At 45.3% G+C, this 19235-nt stretch overlaps 1 protein-coding gene and 1 long non-coding RNA gene across 4 annotated transcripts in view; one reads left to right on the top strand and one right to left on the bottom strand.

The window, feature by feature from the left end:
- FAM78A (family with sequence similarity 78 member A) overlaps positions 1 to 14100 on the bottom strand; it is a 30441-nt gene extending 16341 nt beyond the window's left edge. Inside the window, exons 1-2 of one of the 3 annotated variants that reach the window (XM_083596889.1) lie at positions 13109 to 14100; positions 10716 to 11534 (exon numbers count right to left, since the gene is read on the bottom strand). In XM_083596889.1, coding sequence (XP_083453015.1) covers positions 10716 to 11050 — 335 coding nt within the window. In that variant the 5' untranslated portion in view covers positions 11051 to 11534; positions 13109 to 14100. The other 2 variants (XM_083596888.1, XM_083596890.1) reach the window with 2 other exon arrangements.
- LOC310754742 lies at positions 13542 to 14750 on the top strand. The gene is made up of 2 exons (XR_014543982.1): positions 13542 to 13686; positions 14095 to 14750. It is a non-coding gene; the product is annotated as an uncharacterized lncRNA (long non-coding RNA).
- Positions 14751 to 19235: the final 4485 nt, after the last annotated feature.

Below are 19235 nucleotides of genomic sequence, written 5' to 3'. Positions count from 1 at the left end.
TTATGTTAAAGTCATAGATCAGAGATGGGGAGGGCCACATTCACTCATGGTCAGCCTTCCTGGGGCCACATGTCATTGGTAAGTGACGCCAGAGGTTCCAGGCAGACAGGAGCACCTATGGGTGAGGGTGTGAATTGGGAAAAGTCCCAAGGGCCAGATAGGCTTTCAGGGCCTCATTTGGTCCCTGCACTCTTGCCATTTATAGTTTTTATAGTTTAAAGGGAGATACCCTGAAGGACCACCAGCACACATACAAGCCTGCCCCAGTTCTTATAATCAATCTCTATTAGATTTGGGACAGGGCCTTTTGGTGGTGGCCCCTGTTCCTGTGGATCTACCTCTCAAAGAAGGAATGTAAATCTGGTCCCTTCTTTTTAGCTTTTAAACTGACCTTAAAAGCTCTTATATTTCAACATGGCACCATGGGTCAATGAGTCTGGCTATTAACCATAAGGTTGATGGTTTGACTCTACCCAGGGATGGCTGTGGGCAGGATTCCTGCCTTGAGGGGGTTGGAGTAGATGACCCTCAGGGTCCCTTCCAACTCTACAAACCTATGATTCTATGATCATGCTTTTATGATGTGAACAGGGCAAATATGCTGCTTTAGCTAATCCTCTCCTTTTAGTTTTGGGTATGGATTGATCCTACAAGATTTTTGTTCTAAAACTTTTATACTGTATTAGTCACTTTGGGGAAGACTTTCCCCTGAGAAATGGCACATGCATAGTGAATGGATAAGCAGCATTCATCCAAAGTGCATTTAAATATTTTGCTTTGTTGTACTACAAAGCATATCAAATACAAATAATTGGGGCAGGGAGCTGTAAAAGGGGAAGGGGAAAAGACGTATTTATAAAGAGATTGAACTATCATATACAGATGGTATCCAAACGCATTCCAGAAGGAAAGGGAAGGAATCCAAATGACACCCAATTTCACACACCTGTCTCACAATTTTATATAATTATATTTTTATATTACCTTTGGCTCTTATTAAAACCTCCCAAACCTTACGCAACCATCCATCCAGCAAGGAATATCTCCTGTATTTAGAGTGCTAAGTAGCAGCCAATATTGTAGCTGTTTCTAGGTCATGAACCTACCCTCCTTCAGAAGGAACTTTGAACCAACTCTGAACCTTTCAGAAGAAACAGCTCACGTGAGCCTACGAGTGGGAAAATCTGAGCATTGCAGTTTCTCATTGTTTCAAATCGTATGTTCAGTTTGCTGTGTTACCATATGACCTTGTCATTTATTTTATTTTATTAAAAAAACAGTTTTCACAAAAAAGTCAGCATTTTCGTGTTCACTTTGCCTTAAAGGTAAAGGGACCCCTGACCATTAGGTCCAGTCGTGACCGACTCTGGGGTTGCGGCGCTCATCTCGCTTTATTGGCCGAGGGAGCCGGCGTACAGCTTCCGGGTCATGTGGCCAGCATGACTAAGCTGCTTCTGGCAAACCAGAGCAGCGCACGGAAACGGCGTTTACCTTCCCGCCGGAGCACGTATTTATCTACTTGCACTTTGATGTGCTTTCAAACTGCTAGGTTGGCAGGAGCAGGGACCGAGCAACGGGAGCTCACCCCGTCAAGGGGATTCGAACTGCTGACCTTCTGATCAGCAAGTTCTAGGCTCAGTGGTTTAACCCACAGCGCTTACACTTTTGCAATTAGCTGCCCTAACCAGTGCTGTTTTTCATGGCGAGGTACCAGAACTCACCATGAACACCTCCCTTTTTCTCTTAGAATGGCAATGGCACCCACCTGAGAGGTGCAGGAACTGAGTTCCAGTGAGTTCCTGTTGAAAAAAAGCCGAGCCTGTCCAGACACATAGATGTTCACCTGTTTTAATCTCTTTTACTGCTAATTTTATTTTTAAATGTTTTAAACTTCTTTTTTTACAAGCAGTCTTGTAAACTGCTTAAAGGTTTGACCACAATCCAGTGGTATATAAATTTTGTTAACTAACGAACGAACGAACTAACATTATTATTATGTACTTATTTTTCTTATTAAATTTACTTCCTGCCCTTTCCCCAAAACGAACCCATGGTGGCAAACATACAACACTGTTAAAACATAATTTCTTAAAAATAACTGCAATACATGTGCAGACTTGGGAAAAAGCTCAGCTTTAAAAGGCTTGTTGGAAAGAAGAAGGAAGGTCTTAAGTAGGCGCTGAAAAGGCAACAGAGACAACAACCTGTCTAATATTTAAAGGGAGGGAATTCGAAAGGGTATTTGCCACCACAGTATAAGGCCCTATTCCTACATTGTGAGGAATGGATCTTCTAATAAGAGGGTAACTGCCAGGGCTTTTTTTTTTCAAAAAGAAAACGAGGTGCTGGAACTAAAGTTGTTGATTGTTGAGACTTTTTAGGGGGAGCAACCAGCCCCAAGCACCACAGAGGTGCCGGAACTCGTTTCCGGTGAGTTCCACCTGGGGGGCGGAATCTAGTGGAGGATTCCATTATTTAACTAGTCAGGCAAGTTTCTTGGCGAGTTAATAGCCCCCAGAACTGTCATCGGTCCCCTTTCCACAACTGGCTGGCAGTGAGAAAGATAACAGCAACGTAGAGTGTGTGTGAATTGAGTGAGAAGCAGGCAGAAGCTAGAGAAGGAGAGCCATACTTGATTCCAATATTTCAGCTTGATTCCAAGGCTGTGACTAATGGAGAAGCAAGACCCTTCTGGTCCACTGTGAGAAACTTAAGGGCCAGCTCACGAAATGGCAGCACACCAGGATGTGGGCTGCAGTACACTCTGAATCACTGGGGATACTTCCCCAGCGATGGCATATACACACCCAAAACAGAAAGCATCTGAATGATCTGGGCTGGCGCAGCAGCTGAAAGACTGAGGGCCTCATGAGCCCTTCAGATTAGCTGGACGCAAACTCCCCAACTGAGCCCAGCCAATAGGGCCAATGGTCAAGGGTGAGCAGTGTTCTGCCTCCACTGTCAGGGCAACATGCCTCTCTGTATACCAGTTTCTGGAGATCGTAAGCAGGCAGAGTGCTGTTGGACTCAAGTCCTACTTGCTGGCTGGCTTCCCATTAAGGCATTCTGGTTGGTGCTGGATTAGATGGGCCTTTGGCCTGATTCAGCAGCCAGCCTCTTCTTAAGTTAATTCAATGAAATGAAATAAACGAAAAACTTAACCAGGCAGGGCTGCTCTTATGATGAATGAAAGACAGGATATAAACAGGATCAATGCATCAACATGAATAGCAGAAGGGGAATAAGTATAAACAGGCCCTTTTGGCTGTTTGAGGACTAGAAACTCTGTGTGTCGATTTGCAAGGCTGTTTTAGGACAGAGTAGCTTTTTTACAATTTGATTCCTTCTCTCCTCTTTCTGTTTATCTAGCTTACTCACTTCTACAGCGGTTTCCCTTCTTTCAGTCCTCTTTTTTGGGGAAAGCAAGTGAGTGGCTCTCTCTTATTAATGTGACATTTCCATCTATCCTCTCACCCACACACAATGCTCAACCCCCAAGATTTGGCCAGTGTCAGAGCGGTCAGCCCTGCAGCCATCTGCTCCCTCTATAGTTTACGCTTGCCAAGTCCCTGTCATCCCTTTTCTGCCTGTGGGGTGCACATTCTTTTACTGCAATAATAATTTTAAAAAGCACATCCCCAGAGCTGCCCACCTCAACATGCTGCTGAAGGAATTCCTTGCTGTGTCCTGCATAAGAGTCTCCCCCACCCCTGGGTCCTTTTTATTGTGCAAATCATTACTATTTGAGCTCTGCTTAGTATCGGGGTGGTTATATGTGATGTTTTCAATACTGTTTTGTTTTCTCATGCAAAGAGATGGAGGGGGTCTAACAATTTCAGTTCTCCGTGTTTCTCACTTTTCCAATCTTCAGTTTTCCACATTTGTGCAGCAATATGCAATTAAAAAAAAATCCTACTGGAAATTGGATGGCATTTCCATGCAGATTTCTCCTAATAAACACACTTTGGTACGCAGTTCTGACTAATGCACATGTTTGCAAGCAATTTCCACCTAATATAATGAATGCTATGTATGTGTATAGTTTTATATTCTATCAATGTTTATTTTTTTAATGTTTTTTTCCTGTGTTTTTATCGGTTCCTATTTTTATCTGTGAGCCGCTTTGAGTCCCATTGGGAAAAATGCAGTGTATAATAATAATAATAATAATAATAATAATAATAATAATAATGTATGCTATATTATTCACTATTTGGGGAACTGCATCACAAAATCTGGGTAAGTGTGAAATTGGAAGGATGGCTGTGTTTCCGTTCTGATATTATTTTGGAAAGTGTGGATTTGAGAGATTGGCTTTCACTGCCGACTGAGTGGAATCTCTCCCCCGCCCATAGTGCCTGAAAATGAACACAGGAAGTTGTCTTATACTGATGTTTTCTTTATGACACTTTGCACACAGGGGTGGAAAGTGCAGGAAGAGAGAGAGCTCGTGTGCTCTGGTCTCGCTTGAGGGTTTCCCACTGGCATCTGGGTGGCCACTGTGAGAAGAGGATGGTGGACTAGATGGGCCATTGGAATGACCCAGCAGCCAGGCTCTTCCTATGTTCTCATGGCAAGAGGGAGCAGTCAGAATTATTTTCAGTACAGCCTTTAAAGACAAGCCTACCATTAGGTGGAACAAGGCAAGCACCTAAAACACACTGTCGTGGGCAGTGGGGAAGAGGGAGACCTCTTCTGGAAACCCCAACTATTCTTTGTGGGAGGACAGAGCTATATTTACTTCCCTGCACACCCCATATGCTAGCTTGCTCTCCTGAGCTGCAACCAAAGTTGTAGCCCTTCAACTGCCCATCCTGTTGGCTCCTGTGCATGGAGAGGCGATGTTAGGGTGCAATTTTGACAGACGGCACACTGGCTTGGGTTAGCCTTGCTTAGGGCCTCTTTTTCATTGTGGCTGCTCTCCCCTCAAACTTCCTCAGGGCTATTTCAGGCAGCCCTCCCCATTGGCTTCCTGTTTTAAGGGAGAAGCAGAGTTGGGGGAGTGGCTGAGGGGGGAAACCACATGCCTCTCAAGTCCTTATGATCTGAACCTACTTTTTAAAGCCGCCTTTCTCCTCCTGGCTTAGTGGTGGCGAGTCTCAGGCCCACGGGGGTCAAGTGTAGCCCTTCAAACCTCTCCAGAGTCACTTTTATTCCATACGTGTAAGAACATTAAAAAGAGCCTGGTGGATCCGGCCCACTCTGCCTCCTGAGGAGGCAGATTTCATAAATGTACTTCTTTACACAATGCACAATTACTTTTCTGTCCTAATCTTCCAACATTCAGCCTCCCTTATGTCCCTGAGTTTTAGTGTAATGAGAATAGGGAGAAGAACTTTACTCTACCCACTATTTATACATCTCTATCATGCCATCTCTTAACCTGCCTTTTCTCTAAACTAAAAAGCCCCAAATGTTGTGACCTTTCTCCACAGGGGAGCTGATCCACTGCCTGCATCATTTTGGTTGCCACCTTAACTTTCATGGCTCCTTAACTTAACTTTCATGGTTTCACTTTACAGTCCTCCATCGTCTCCTGAGACAGATGGGTGCCAACAATAGTTTGCTGTGGGTTATTAGGAGCTTCCCTGACAGAGATAGAATTCCCAGCACATGACTGCTAAAAGGGGTAAGAGTACTGTAAATGCATGATGGGGACATGGCCCACTCAGCTTTCAGGACTCTCCTCAAGCCACGCCCCCTTCACTTGCCATGCCCCCTTCCTCCAGACTAGGGAAGGTAAAGGCACAGGTGCCTCTGAATTAATGAATGTTAGAATGATGTTGGATAGAAATTAAGTGGTTTCCAGCTGTAATGCTTTAAGAATATGGAAGAAGGGCATAAATAGGTAAAAAAAAAATAACTAAAATGGTGTTGGATTGGAAATAAGTGGTACTAGTAACAAAGTTAATAAGAATATGCAAAAATGAATTGATAATGGATGAAAATACTGAGTTATAAAATGTTAAGTTATAGAGATAAGATAAACGAAAGAGGGTAAGGATTTGCTGATTTGATTATTTAAATGGGAATACAAGAAGGGGAGGTGTGAGGAAGTCAAAGAAACAAGCAAATGAGTTTTAAATTATGAAAAAGAATTGTTTTTAATTTTTTGTATCTTTTTTGTGTGTGTTTACTCTTATTTTTTTCTTGTTTTTGTTATTATGTGTTTTTGTATATCTGTTTTTTTGTAAAATCTTAATAAATATTTCTTTAAAAAAAAAAGGCACAGGTGCCTCTGTTCTAACTACACTCACATGGAAGTGGTGGGCAGGGCCAGAACAAAAATGGGAGCAGCAAAGAGGATTTGAATTTGACAACTGCACAGTGGGCTGGCTTCTACACAAACTCACCCACCCTTCTGTCCTCCATTCAAGCAACCAAGAGCCATAATAATTTTCAAGGACACATCCCAGCAAGGCCAAAAAAACACCCAGGGAGGATGTGAAGTAAGGACAGTGAGGGCCAACAGGTTACATTTGGTTTCCCAACCCTTGGCTGGAGGTAAAAAATAAAAAATAAAAATAGGAGGGTAAATGAGATCCTGCTGTACACTGGTTCCTCGGGTTACATATGCTTCAGGTTACATACGCTTCAGGTTACAGACTCCACTAACCCAGAAATAGTGCTTCAGATTAAGAACTTTGCTTCAGGATGAGAACAGAAATTGTGCTTCAGCGGCGTGGCAGCAGCAGGAGGCCCCATTAGCTAAAATGGTGCTTCAGGTTAAGAACAGTTTCAGGTTAAGAACGGACCTCCGGAATGAATTAAGTACTTAACCCGAGGTACCACTGTATTTGATGTTTGGGGAAATTATAATTTGTGGCAGACCTGTGGCTGTAGAATGCCCTCACCTAAGAGATATGTGGGGCTCTAAAAATATTTTATGCACGACTGCTTTTAAGTGAGGGTGTGTAAGAGGCAAAGGCCACAATTTTTTCTGGGATGCGAAATGTTCTGCTGTTGCTGCTATTATTATTGATAATACAGTGGTGCCTCGCAAGACGAAATTAATTCGTTCTGCGAGTTTTTTCGTCTTGCGAATTTTTCGTCTTGCGAAGCACGGTCAAGTCGCAACTGCACCTCTTCAAGCGGTTTTAAGAAAAAGGAAACAAACTTGCAAGACGTTTTCGTCTTGCGAAGGAAGCCCATAGGGAAATTCATCTTGCGAAGCAACTCAAAAAACGAAAAACTCTTTCGTCTTGCGAGTTTTTCGTCTTCCGAGGCATTCGTCTTGCGAGGTACCACTGTAGTGTGTTGTTTGGTACTTTATACAGCTTTAACTTGTTTGCTTTTTTTATGTTGTCAGGCTGCCCTGCGGGAGAGGGGCTATTCTGAAAGATGAGGCAGCGTATTAGTAATTTAATTTAAATATAAATATAAATTTAATTTCAATATAAAAAGCACCTCAAGAGCATGGTGCATTTGTAGCTAGACTGATGGAAGCTTTTTCCGTCTGAGGGCCACACGCTCCTTCTAAGGGCCCTATACCATAAGCTACTCTCCAGCCACTCAGAAGCCAGAGATTTGCATATGCCTCCATCCAGGGAAGCAAAAGGCATGGCAGTTCAAGGGCACAGTCCAGTCAGGCCAAAAGTGCCCAAGGAGCACCCCAAATCACCCAGGACCCAGGGAGGGAGTGTTGCCTGGGAAATAATCCCGAGGACCAAACAGAGACACCTGGAGGTGTCCCCCATTTGCATTCAATATTGACTTTATTTAAAACAAACAAACCTGCTTTACTTGCAGATTGTACCATGATCCTTACTGGACTGAAGCAAATATTTCAGATTTTAAAGACTCAGAGGATGGAGGTCAGATTTCTAAGAAATATAACTGTTTAAATTTATGAAGGGCCTTAATTTCCTATTTAGATATCTGGGCAAGGAGGTACCTAAGCTCCGTCTCAGGACTGCTGTGAGAATGAATGGGGGTTGCCTGCCCTAAATCTTAACAAACACGGAATATCCTTGTAAGAGTTACTTGTGCCCTGGGCATAATGAGATTCCTGTGCTACAGAGACTCCCCACTTCTTTGGGGGTGAGAGAGGGGGTGGAATACGGATGCATACATGGAAAGTTAAAAAGAGACCCTCTCAGAGAGTAGAGCAGGCTCTGAGTCAGTGTAGGAAGAGGCCCCTGGCGACTTCCTCTGCTGCTCCCCTGTGTGAGAACAGATAAGGAAACTCGCTACAAGCAGAAGGCCGCCTTTTCCTGTGCTGAAAGACCCGAAGGTTTCCTTGGACAGCCGTGCCAGTGAACTGGCAATTAGGGATGAGTGAATCCGTCCATTTCGGTTTCTCTCACTTTTCCCAATTCTTAAATTAAGTTTTGCACATCCCCTTGTGATTAAAAAGACCCTCATGAAAATTAATAAGCGTTTCAGAGCACGTTTCTCCAAACATTCACATTTTTGCTATGCAATCTTGCCTAAGGGGCAGTTTTTGCAAACCCATTTCCCCTTAACACAATGTATTTTCAATACAATGTTTTCACTAATAAAGGTGTTTTTATGCACACTTTAACCCTGTTGTATGCGTTTTTTGTACCCATTACTTGGTTGGAACAGTTCACTGCAAAATCTGGAGAAGTATAAAGTTCAAAGAATGTTTCAGGAAGTGCTAATTAGTGTAAGTTCCCCCTTCAAATGTGAACAGAATCTGATTTCTGTCCCATCCCTACTGGTGATGCAGGAAGCCAATTTTCCCTTAAACTCACTGCCAGGTTGTTGCAGTGGCCATGACAGGAAGGGATCAAAACACAGGCCATTTAAATTATAGCCACTCAGCTAATATACACCTACAAATGTGGCCTGCAGCAAAAGGTGGCAGTGGGGAGTGGTCCTGTTCAGGCTTCCAGCCAACCATGCCTTTTCTTAGGGTACTCCATTCCATTCCCGCTTCCTCTCCCAGAGCAGATATTCTTCTGTGCCACCACTAAGAATTCTTGGTTCTATTTGGGCTATTTGAGGAAGACATTAGGACATTTCACCATAAATATTTGCTATGCATTTGCAAAACTTTAGTTCCCCTCCTTGAGCATGCTGATATTATCCCTCATGTTTCTCAGCATGTCCAATTTTGGCTACAGTCCCACCGGTACTCACCAGCTGAGTTTGCTATTAGAAGAAGCCAGTTTAAAGAATTCAGTTCCTCCCCCCAACATTCCATCACACCCCAGCAGGACCAAAAAGCAGGACCTATACAGATTGGGACTGACCCTTAACGGAAAGGGGAAGACACTTTTAGCCCCATTCACTGACACCCTCCCCCCAAAATTGCTTTTTCTTACATAAGTGAACGAGACGGGACAGCTGGGAGGTGGAATGTGTTGGAAGGAGCCATAGATCAATGGTGATAGGGCAAGTGCTTTGCAAGCAGACAGTCCCAGATTTGATCCTTGGCATCTCCTGCTAAACAAATCCCAGAGCAGGTGAGGAGAAAGACCTGGGAGCCTGGAGAGTCAGGGACAGCCAGAGCAGGCATGCAGTCATTCTGTGACCTGGTATCAAGGCAGGTTCCAGTGACTTTATGAAGAGAAATGAAGCACTGGATTTGGAGGGAGAGTAATAAGGGACAAACCTGCCCTACAAAACAGGATGCCACCAGTGACAGGAGGATAGGTAACGTAGAAAGCTACTTTATACCAAGTCAGAACCTTCATTCCTCTGGCTCCATATTGTCTACACCAGGGGTCAGCAAACTTTTTCAGCAGGGGGCCAGTCCACTGTCCCTCATATCTTGTGGGGGGGGGGCTGGACTATATTTTGAAAAATAATAATAATGAATTCCGATGCCCCACAAATAACCCAGAGATGCATTCTAAATAAAAGCACACATTCTACTCATGTAAAGGTAAAGGTAAAGGTACCCCTGACCATTAGGTCCAGTCGTGGCCGACTCTGGGGTTGCGGCGCTCATCTCGCTTTGTTGGCCGAGGGAGCTGGCGTACAGCTTCCGGGTCACGTGGCCAGCATGACTAAGCCGCTTCTGGCAAACCAGAGCAGCGCACGGAAACACCGTTTACCTTCCTGCCAGAGCGGTACCTATTTATCTACTTGCACTTGACGTGCTTTCGAACTGCTAGGTTGGCAGGAGCAGGGACCGAGCAAGGGGAGCTCACCCAGTCGTGGGGATTCGAACCACCGACCTTCTGATCGGCAAGTCCTAGGCTCTGTGGTTTAACCCACAGCGCCACCCATAAAAACATGCTAATTCCCGGACCGTCCACGGGCCACATTTAGAAGGCGACTGGTCCGGATCTGGCCCCTGGGCCTTAGTTTGCCTACCCATGCTCTAGAATGTCAGGCAAGGGATAGCCCAAGCCCTCCCTGGAGAAGCCAGGGATCAAACCAGGGACACCTGCATGCAAAGCGGGTGCTCTAATACTGAGCTATGACCATCATCCTAAAACACAGCAGGGAGCTGTATACTGAGTCACACCATAGGTCCATCTAGCTCAGTACTTTTTACAAGGCTCTCTGGGGTTTTAAGTAGAGAGACTTATCCCAGTCCTACTTGCAGATGCTGGGGAATGAACCTGGGACCTTCTGCCTGAGAAGTAGGTGTTCTGCCACTGAGCCATCGTCCCTTATCCAATTGTACAGCAGGTTGCACCCCTTGGCAAAAATCCTTGCAGGGTACAAGTCCCTTCCCCCATCCCCAGGCACCATAACAAGTTAAATCTAATACACGCAGCCGATACTGTACCACTCACATTCCGTGTTCCCCGTAGTGATTGTAGAACTCCATGTGACTACAGGCCTGGATCCAGCCGACGATCCAGGTCTCTTTCCTGGGGAGAGGAGGCACCAACACCTGAGCAGAAGCCCGGAAGTGCGGGGTCCGGTATCTCAGAACCACACTGGACGACTCATCAATGTTGGTAGGGACGGGGTCGATGGAGGCCTTAACTTCAATGACAGTAATACTCTCCCGAAAACCTTTTGATTTGCAGCTAATGCTCTGAATACAGCCCATGGCCCACAACACCAGCACGATTTCCAAAAGGCGCCAACAATCCTCATCTGTTATCTCAAAACCGATATCCATAGGATAGAAGAGTCATCGTGGGAAAAGTTTTGCTATATATACACATATAGATATAAATTTGAATCCCACTATTTGTTGAAGTAACAGGTTTTGCAGCGCTTTCTTCGTAAGTGGGGCCTTTTGGGTATGTAAACTTCTGTGCAATGGCAGACTAAAGTCTGATAAATACTATTTTGGATAAGCAAGGAAAACTGTATATAAAAGAGATGCAGGTTCAGCAAATAAATATATCTTGGTTTTGTTTGATTTCTCTTCAGCCTTCCTTTCTTCGAATGCAGTCGGTTATTTACTCTTGTATTGCACTCTTGGCCTTTTATTCCCTTTTTATAGATTTCTTTGGATTAAAAAAAAATCCTTTTCAAGCAGAATGCTGATGGTCTATATGAATAATAAATCCATCCCTTTTGGTCTGTCTCTTCAGCTTCTCATAGACAACGTGGAGTTTTCACTTCACTTCCTGACATCCAGTTATTCCCAACTTCCCCTTAGTAAAAACAAAAAGGGAAAAAAGACTTTAAACACACACATACACACAAAACACCACAATAAGGAAAAGACCAACAGTAAGTTTTAACAAATAACGAACTTTTCTACCCCTCCTCCCCCATGCTGGCTTCTGAAAAAACAGGTTTCGCTGATTTTTATAAGAAAAGCAACCCACAATAAATAGCTCAAAAAATAATAAAACACAAGTTTTACTAACATATCAAATTTGCCCTGTTTTGCATTTAAAAAGAAAAATCCATGAAGGAGGAGAAGAAAAGGGAAATGGGTGCACTCAATGAGTTTCTCTTCCCAGTTAAGAGAAAACATCAAACTAAAAAAGAAGTCTATGAATTAAAGTATCCAATTTATCGTGGCAGCCGTTTGAAGGCTGGAACCTCGTTCTGTCACATTTATGACTTCATGCACCTGATGAAAAGGCACCTCTGGAAGAAAGGGGATGGCAGCACGCTGTAACAATGCAGTCCTAACCATGGCAACTTGAAAGCAAGTCTCACTGACTTCCACGTATGTGGTTATACGACAGCAGCCTAAAGCTGCAATCCTCCACTTACCTGGGAGTAAGTCCCACTGAATTCAATAGTGCTCACTCCTGAGAATACAATGGTTAGGACTTAGGATTGCATGGCAATCCTGGATAACACAGTGTTCTTTTTCACTGCAGCAAACAAGTTCCTCATTTCTAAACAAGAAATCTTAGCTACAACTCAGCCAAGAACAAGCCAGTTAAGAGTCCTTAGGGTAGCTGAAAGGAACAGGCTTAATGGGTGCTCAGCACCAGGAACTATTCCCTTCTAGTTCATCCCTTATGTTGATACACACATACACACACCATCCTTCTTTCGCTTCTTTTTCAGAATGCTCTGCTGGGCAGTAAAGCAAAAATAATTAAGAAATAAAATGAAACACCAAGGCAGCTAATTCAGAAACTCTCTGTCACAATCACAGACACTATAGTACCTTGTTAAGTCGCTTCTAAATATAAAATATATGGGCCCTAGCCAGCAGCCAAACACTTTAAAAAAGTTTTACTAGATTTCAACAGAAGCACGTGCTTCAATTGTCTCCCTTTTTTGAAATCGAGGAGGAATTGTTATAAATGCTCAAAAGTGGCTTGGATTGTGTCGAAAACACAATCGGTAAGTTGAGTCCTGGCTCTCCTGGAAATAAAAACTTATTTATTTTCTAAGCCTCTAAAAACATCCGCGATGCCTTACTTTTCGAAACGCCCCACCAAGAGGGGAAGGAAGATGAATTTGAGTCTCTTAATAGATATATATCTATATACATATATTTTAAAAAGACCAAAAAGAGGGGGGAAACTTTTGCGTAAAGTTTTGTCTCCTGATGCTGAGAGGGTCTGGTCTGGCGCTAGCGGCGGAGGCTGCTCCTGATTGCTGCTGCTGCTGCTACTGCCGCTCCCCGCAGCTGGATGGAGGAGCCCAACCCGGCAGCCCCTCGGTACCGTCCAAGCCCCGTTGCGCATGAATCGCGCCTTTAGTGACCCAACCGCACCTCATAATCGCTTTCCGTGACATCTCCAATGACACCCACCTGAGCGATACAGAGGGGTGAGAGAGGAGGAGGAGGAGGAGGGAGGGAGGGGGAACCACCTGCAAAGCTTAGCCATGCATGGGTTGCCCCCCTCCTCCTTCCCCCCTCCTCCAATGCCGACCCCCCCTTCCTCTCCTCTCTGTGCAATCTTGCAGCCGACGATCACACTGCTGCTGCTGCTGCTGTGGCCGCCGCCGCCGCTCTCGTCTCCTCCCTCTCCTCGCCCGCAGCCGTGTCCTCAGATCTTCTCTGCAGCCTTGCGCCTTCCTCTTCCTCCTCCACCTTTTCCTCCCTCTCTTTCCTTGCGGGCCACCGCCGGTCACCCGAAGAGAGTCGTTTTGCAAGACATGCCCAGGGAAAGGAGGGAGACCCTCGCCCGCAGTCGCGTCGTGTGCGCGGGTGCAGGCAGGCACAGAAAGGGTAGATCAGCCAAGGTGGCGCAAAAGGAGACTCTCAAGGCAAGGCAGGGAATGTTTCAGATGCTCCTCGCCCGGGTCTGTCATCCCGAAGCTTCCTATTCCCGCCCCCAGCGAACGTTGGAACGCTCTGCAAAGCGCTGAAGATTTATTGCAATGAGGGTATAGAGTTAATTTATTTTACGTTATTTATTTCAACCCACCCACCCCAATTCAGCTCTATTGAGCCCACCACAAAGCTAGCTGAATGCGTAAGTGTGCATATGAGATATCATTATATTACCCCGTTTCACCTTTAAAAATTAATCGTCCAAATGCCATTCACAAATCCCTCCAGAACTGCAGCTGCAGAAGCACCCTCCCTCCGCCGCACAAATAAAATGTGTATACGAAGGTGCCTTTTTGCAGTCAAGAGAGCAATGTAAGCAAACAGACTTGTGTGTGCAAATGACTTATCAGTGCATGACACGGTTTGGGTGGTTTATGTGCGTATCTATGTGTGCATGTGTGTCTGTTGGTTTGCTTGATATTTTTGTGCAAAGGGTATCTTGTTTTTTCCTCCCCGCGCAGCGCGCTAGGCTGGCGCTTGCGGGAATCCCGGACCGCGGGCTCCTCTCCTCTCTGCAGCAGAGGAGTCCGCACAGGCGGCCGCGCGACTCTGCTCCATCTTTCGCCCACCACAACCCGCTGCTTGCCCGGTTCCTTATTATTATTAGTATTTCTACGCGCGTGGTTGATCCGTTGCTTCCGACGCTTCTCCTCGGCTGGGGACAGAACTAAACAGCCAGACGCCCGACCCGCTCTTCGATTGCTGCTGCTGCAACAACATCGGGTGACTGCAGGCGCGGGTCAAACTTTGCAGAAAGTCCCACTGGCCAGCGGCGCCATCCTCCACCTCCCCGCGTGCCCGAGGCGTCTTCTTTCCCCTCTGCAGTCCTGCTCCCCTTTTGCAAACGGGCTCTGCAAAAGCACACGCGCGGGCGCACGATCCTGCCCGCCTTTCTGCTTCACTCTCGACGAGCAAGACGGGAATCCCAGTGAAGTGGAGAGCAAAGCTGCCTTACCGCCAGCCTCCCACTCGTCTCTCCTCTATCTGCAGCTGTTTCAGACCTTAAAGGCACTTCCTTCCAATCCGCGCAGGAATGCTGGGTATTGTAGTTTTGGTGCTTTATTATTCCTCTCACCCCCTCTTTCCAAAGTAAAGATTGGTTTTTTTAAAATTTAAATTTCGGGATCGCTGTTCTTTGTTGCAAACGGATTGTATTTGTGTTCCTCCTCACTCCAACAAACACAGCAGCAACGCTTCTGAGTACCAGTTGTTGGAAACCTCAGGAGGGGAGAGCGTTCTGCTACTTGAATTCCGCACCTGATATCTGGTTGGCTCCTGTGAGAACAGGATGCTGGATCAGATGGGCCATTGGCCTCACCCTGAGGGTGGTTCTTTTATGTCTGTGGTCTGACACTCTAACCACTACACCACACTGGCTATAAAATGATGCGAGGTGTGGTGAAAGTGGATCAGGAGATGTCCTGGGAGTGTGAATTAGGTAGGTTGGTGTTAAAACAGGGACTGAATTAATAGCCCCTGCTCCAATTTCTACTTGGAATCCAGCTTCTCAGAGTAACTCAGAGCAATGAGGGAGGGAAAAGGGGCTGCTCAGGAATCTCTGAGATAAGGAGGTGTAGGGGACAGAGACCAGCTCTGGACAGAGCTGTTCAAGATACAACCCACTCAATAGGGAAAGCTTGTGGCTCAGTACAGTGGTACCTCAGGTTACATACGCTTCAGGTTACAGACTCCGCTAAACCAGAAATAGTACCTCAGGTTAAGAACTTTGCTTCAGGATGAGAACAGAAATTGTGCTCCGGCGGCGCGGCAGCAGCAAGAGGCCCCATTAGCTAAAGTGGTGCTTCAGGTTAAGAACAGTTTCAGGTTAAGAACGGACCTCCGGAATGAATTAAGTACGTAACCAGAGGTACCACTGTAGTAAGACTCAGTACAAGGCAGCTTCCTGTGGAAATTGGCTGTTGATTCAGAACCATGAGGACTAGAATCTTCCTTATGTTTAGGGGAAAATCAATAGCCCAGTGGTAGAGCACCTGCTGTGCATGTAGAAAGTCCCAGTTTCAATCCATAAGGGTATATCCAGTTACGGCTGCAAACGATTCCCTGCCTGAATCCCTGGAGAGGTGCTGGCATTCAGTGCCTACAATACTGAACTTGATGAACCCGTGGTCTCACTCGGTATAAGGCTGCTTCCCAAGTCCCTGGAAAGGACCCTAGCTCAGTGGCTGAGCACCTGCTTCGCGTGCAGAAGGCCCCATGTTGAATTCCAGGCAGCATCTCCAGGGGAATCCAGAATAGTACCCAGTCTCAAACACTGGAGGACCACTGCCAGTCAGAGTTGACAAAACTGAGCTTGATGGTCCATGTGGCAGAGCACCTACACTGCATGCAGAAGGTCCTAGGTTCGGTCCACAGCAGCATCTGCAGACAGGTCTGGGTGAGTCCCCAATCTCAAACCATGGAGAGCATAGGAGCCAACTCCTGGGGGCCGAGATCTCTTCAGCCCTCCCCCACATTGCCATTCAGACAGTGTGGGTATGCTGCATCTTGTGATCATTTATACTGGGCAGGGCTTACCTGCCCCCCCCCCCAGCAAATATTTTATTCCAGTGGGCTCCCCTACTGGAGAGCCTCTGCCAGGCAGCGTTGAAGATACTGAGCTTGGTGAACCTAACGGTCTGACTCACTGTAAGGCAGATTTCTGTGTTCCAGTGCGGTGCTGCAGTCGATCATGCAGATAAGCCACAAATCTGCTATGAAACACAGAACACTTAATAGGGTTTTCCCCAAACCTTCATTGGTGTGTGTATTTGTGTGCACATGTGTTCATGTCAGTAGGTTTCATTTTCCAGTGGTTTGCTTCCTGCACAGAATCAAAGCAGATTGCAATGCTTTGGGCTATGCTTTCTGAATGCAAGGTCACTGATGAGAAGCAAAGCTTCCTGCCTCCTCACCCCTCCTCTCCCCACTCACGCCTGGCGGGTATTTTGCTGGCCTGGTCAATTTCTAATTTGGGTGAGCCCATGCTGCCTAGAGGCAGCTCATCTCTCCCGTTTTTCATCTGGGAGTTAGGGACATAGGAAGCTGCCTTGCAATGAGCCAGACTGCTGGTCTCTTATAGCTCAGTACTGCCAACACTGGCTGGCAGCAGTTCTGCAGGGTTTCAGGCTCCTACAAAGCAGGAACACATAGCTAATATATCTCTTTGCACTTAAGGCTCTTCCCTGCCCTCTGACTCTCTCTGTTTGCCACCCCTTTCTCTCTCATTGAACCACACACACTTCCCCCTCTTTGACATCCTTATGAAATTAGGCTGAGCTATTAGGCCAGGGGTATCCAACGTGGTCCCCCACTGTTGTTGTTGCACTACAACTCCCATAATCCCTGACCACTGAATATGGTAGCTGAGGCTGATGGGAATTTGAGTCCAAAAAAGCACTAGGATGAGAGAGAGACAGTGGGGATTTGAACCTTGGTCTCCCAGGTCCTACTCCAACACTAACCACTTGGCCTAGCTGCAAGGGAGCTAGTGGGCAGAGGGGTAGCCTTTGGGTTGTGGGACTTGGGTTCAAATTCTCCATCACAATGTTCAACGAATGACCTCAGTCCGGTCGCTGGCTCTCAGCCTAACCTACCTCCCCGGCTTGTGAGAAAAAGGGGATTTGGCTGTTCTATGCCATTTTGAGCTCCTTGGAGGATTAGGGGATTAAAACACTAACAATAAATAAATAATAATAATAATGCAGTGTGTTAAAGCTACACACACTCCAGGTTACAATGGCTCTCTCCACCAAGAGAAGATCTCCCGAGTTTCCTCGCTAGTCTGCTCAGTCTGTGTGGCTCTCTGATTGACAGACTCACCATAGCAACAGCTATGCAAGAGATTCTAGTGCCAGGAATGTGCAGCCAAGGGTGCTTCCTCAGAGTTTGGTGTCTAAGGGTGAAGAGGCACGCTATATTGCAAAATGCAGATTCATTTGGCAAATGCAGATGTATCCGTGTCCCCAGGGGGTATCCATATCAGATTTCCGATCAATTTCATCTATGTGATTTTCCTTATTAACCTGTTTTTAAATATATAGAATTGCTAAAAAAAAAAGTTTTTATATATGCAGCTGTTTTTATATTTGCACCTGTAATATATGCTTTCATCGTATTGTGTATCACTTTGGGATTTCTCATGGAAATAATGCCAAAATTTAATATATGCCCACTCAACCACTTCAGTTGTCAGACCTGGCACCATCACAGACGTCACACAATACTTGTTGTGCATTTATAAGAAATAGATCTTTTAGTGTGTGGCCCCCCCATGCTTTGGAGCTCACTACCTATTGACACCAAGCAAACCCCTCACTGTACTCTCTTTGGGCCCCTACTAAAAACATTTTTTGTTTAGAGAAACTTATCCAGCTAGGTAGAATGCTGACATGTGCTTTAATCTAGTTTTCAGTTTATTGCTTTTTTTTTTAAAGGATGTTTTAAATAGTTGCTTTTGTCTGTTCTTAACAGATAATGTCATTGTCCTTTTCTTAAAGAGTTTTGAGGCAGTTGTTGCTTTACAATCAAGTGGTATATAAATTTCATGAAATAAAATATTTATGTGTGTATCCATTAAAATACTTAGCTGGCACAGTTTCATAAAAATGGTTCCCACACCTATGTATTTAGAGGTTATCATCAAGGTGACTGGTCCAAGGTCACTCACTGAGCTTTGTGGCTGTTGGGCATTTGAACCCCATTTTTAGCCCAGCACTTTGTCTGCAGCCACCCACTTCCTAACCTCTGATCCTTTCCTTGCAATTATATCAACAGTGTTTCTGAGATGAAAAAAGGCTTGGGAAACGCCTGGGTTTGTAACCTAACATGCCATTCAGCTTTAAGGCGAGAGGATCTGCTAACAATTATGGATAAATCAGTTCCACTTGTATTTTTATTTTTTTTAATATGTATCTACCTAATTCATCCTTCCCCACCCAATACATGAACTGAAATTGCAGTAATCTTTCAAAATTCACATTTCTCTGAGTTTTGCAGTGCATCTCTCCAACCAAAAGTATGCATTCAAAAATGCAAATATTATGGGAAAACTATACAAACGTGTGTGTGTGTGTGTGTGTGTGTGTGTGATGAAAATGACATGTGTTATATTAGGGGAAATGGCTTGCTAAAACACACATATATATGTATTAGTGAAAACAACACACAACAATGTTATTTGTTGAATTTATATTCCAACCTCCCTCCCCACTGAACCCAAGGCAGCAAAAGATGCTATATCGGGGGGAAATGGCTTGCAAAAATGCATGTGCCAGGCAAAACTGTGGGCAAAAATCCCTGTATTGTGGGAGGGGGGGTAGGGAAACAGGACAAAGTGAGCTGATGCTTGGGAAAATGAGACTGAGGGATGTGTTCATACAGAGGAACATCCAGAGAAAGGGAAGAGCAACCTCTGGCCTTTGGGGGAAGCACTCTTCTTCTGCAAAGAGGTGGAATTCCGTGCACTGGGGACTTCTCCAAGGTGCTAAAATAGACTCCGGCGAGGGATCAGATTGCAGCACCAAAATAGCCAGGAGGCAGCAGCAACAGCCATTGCCGCCTTGGAAATCTGAACTGGAGAGTGCAACAGCTAAAGGAAGACAAG

Source organism: Podarcis filfolensis, assembly GCF_964270895.1.
Source record: "Podarcis filfolensis genome assembly, chromosome: Z".
Classification (NCBI taxonomy): Eukaryota; Metazoa; Chordata; class Lepidosauria; order Squamata; family Lacertidae; genus Podarcis; species Podarcis filfolensis.
The sequence above is the reverse complement of the archived record's forward strand: the minus strand, read 5'-3'. Positions and strand labels throughout refer to the sequence as shown.